This window comes from Lepidochelys kempii, chromosome 13, assembly GCF_965140265.1.
Source record: "Lepidochelys kempii isolate rLepKem1 chromosome 13, rLepKem1.hap2, whole genome shotgun sequence".
In the NCBI taxonomy this organism is placed as follows: domain Eukaryota; kingdom Metazoa; phylum Chordata; order Testudines; family Cheloniidae; genus Lepidochelys; species Lepidochelys kempii.
The window spans coordinates 13007013-13009097 of NC_133268.1; the positions used below are offsets into that span (position 1 = coordinate 13007013).

The 2085-nt window shown below is 39.5% G+C and overlaps 1 protein-coding gene across 1 annotated transcript; it reads right to left on the reverse strand.

Annotated features, from left to right (window-relative positions):
- Window positions 1–712: 712 nt before the first annotated feature.
- MC3R (melanocortin 3 receptor) lies at window positions 713–1693 on the reverse strand. Its single transcript, XM_073308997.1, has one exon. It carries the CDS (start codon window positions 1691–1693, stop codon window positions 713–715), a length of 981 nt encoding a protein of 326 aa, XP_073165098.1.
- Between the last annotated feature and the right edge of the window lie 392 nt (window positions 1694–2085).

Here is a 2085-nt window from a genome sequence, read left to right on the forward strand (position 1 = left end):
ATATGATGTCCATGTACCACAGATAAGAGTATAAATGCCTAATTAGATCACACCACTTTAACTTAGCAGTGAGCTGACTAGTTCACACTGTACTTATACAATATGTAATTGCCTTGGTTTTCTTAAAGGACTATTTCAGCATCTCCGGTGAAATGTTTGCTTTCATCAGTTGAAGATTCTCTTAAATTGCTTTTACAGGCAGCAGCACAAGCATCAATATAGTGCTTTCTTTGCATTTTTCACATGTTTGTGAAAGTACCTACAAAATATTACTTGTCAGTGTTCTGATTCTTCTTAGAAATGAACAGCTTTCAGTAGATACCACTCAAGATAGACACTTTAGATTAAACTGACTTGGTTGACAATGGCATAAAAATAGAATATTAGGTTAAAGAGAATATTACATTAGTTTGACTAATGTAGCATTTATTTAATAGATTCATTTTTCAGTGATTGAACTCTGAGCTATTTTGCAAAATGCTCTGGCTTCACTTGTGTTATCACCATGTAAGCAACACCAAATGATATAAATCGCCTCCCCTTTTTCCTTTTGAAAAACTTTCTAAAGACATCAAGTAAAATCTCTCTCTTTCTTTATTTTTCCTGTACCCTTCCTTCCTTCACAGACTGTAATGTGGAGCTGCTGATTCGGTTTAGATACATACACCCAGTGTATGTATACCCTCTCCATACCAAGTACAGAACTGGACATTTACAGAATGCACCGTCCCACACTCATGCCATAACAGCAACATACTAACTCTTTGAACGTCTTTCTCATTTCCAGACTCCGGAAAGCATAAATTAGGGGGTCGATTACTGAATTGCACATAATCAGGACCAGATATGTGTTGAAGTGTGAGGTGTAGCAAACACAGTGTGGGTTTGTGGGGCAAGAAATGATGAGAATGAGATGAAGAAAGAAAGGTGCCCAACAAACAATGAAGACCCCAAGTAATATAGTGATTGTCACAGCCCCCTTCATACAGGTCCGCTGATGAGGAACCCCATCCACTGGGAGGGCTGCGATCCGTTTAACATGCAGGCGTGCAAATAAGAACATGTGAACATAAAGGGAGGCCATGAGAAGAAGCATGGTGAAGAACATGATGATGAGACAGACAATGACAGTTTTGCTTTCCGAGTAGACAATGAACATGATGCCGCAGATTATGCAAGCAATCCAAATAACCACAATTAGAGCTAAGGCTTTCTTTACAGTCATGATGCTGTGATAACGGAGAGCATAGAAAATAGTAATGTACCTGTCAATAGCTATAACCAAGAGGTTGCAAATTGAGGCTACCAAAGAGATACAGATCATTGAGTCAAATATATTGTCCATATGCTGGATAAAGTGGTCATCAATGATCAGGTAGCCATTGCTCAGGATTGCAATCATGATAGTCTCCAGGGCATTTGACATGCTCACTAGCATGTCTGCTGCTGCCAAGCTGCACAGGAAAAAGTACATGGGGGAATGTAGGTTTCCATTCTTCAGCACCACAAGGATTACAAGGATGTTTTCCAGCAGGCTGATGATCCCTAAAGTCAAGAAGACCTCGGCTTTAATGAATACTTGCTCACAAAATCCATTGTTGCTCCTGTTGCTGAGGAGGGTTGAATCATTGAAGTCCTCAGTGGTATTAACCAGCACAGGCTGAAATGTAAGCACACACTGTGTAGTATTCATTATCAACCCGGGACTTGATTTCACACGCGATTACAGAACCGGCATCAGTTCAGTTTGAAAAAAAAAAATCCTTCCAAACTGTCTCTGGGTTTATCGAATGGGACCAGATAGGGCTTTGTTTTTGTTGTTAAAAATATAAATGTATAAAGCCTTTTTGTTTTAAAGGGAGTTTTATGTCAAACATTCAAAGACTCTGTTTTTCTCCCTGAAATCAAAGTGAACAGCAAATTTCACAGTCGTCCCTCTGGGGAGAAAAAAAGAAAAATCAGCAGCACTTTTACTCTCTTTCTAGTTCTCCTGCTGATTAAAAGTGAATAGCTTTCTTATCTGTTACCATAAGCTGGGACCGCTGCAGGGCATCCCGACTGGAAATCATGCTGTAGTTCAGTGAA

Excerpts from the sequence above, each read along its gene's own strand:
- MC3R (XM_073308997.1), bottom strand. The coding sequence starts at position 1,693 with ATGAATACTACACAGTGTGTGCTTACATTTCAGCCTGTGCTGGTTAAT.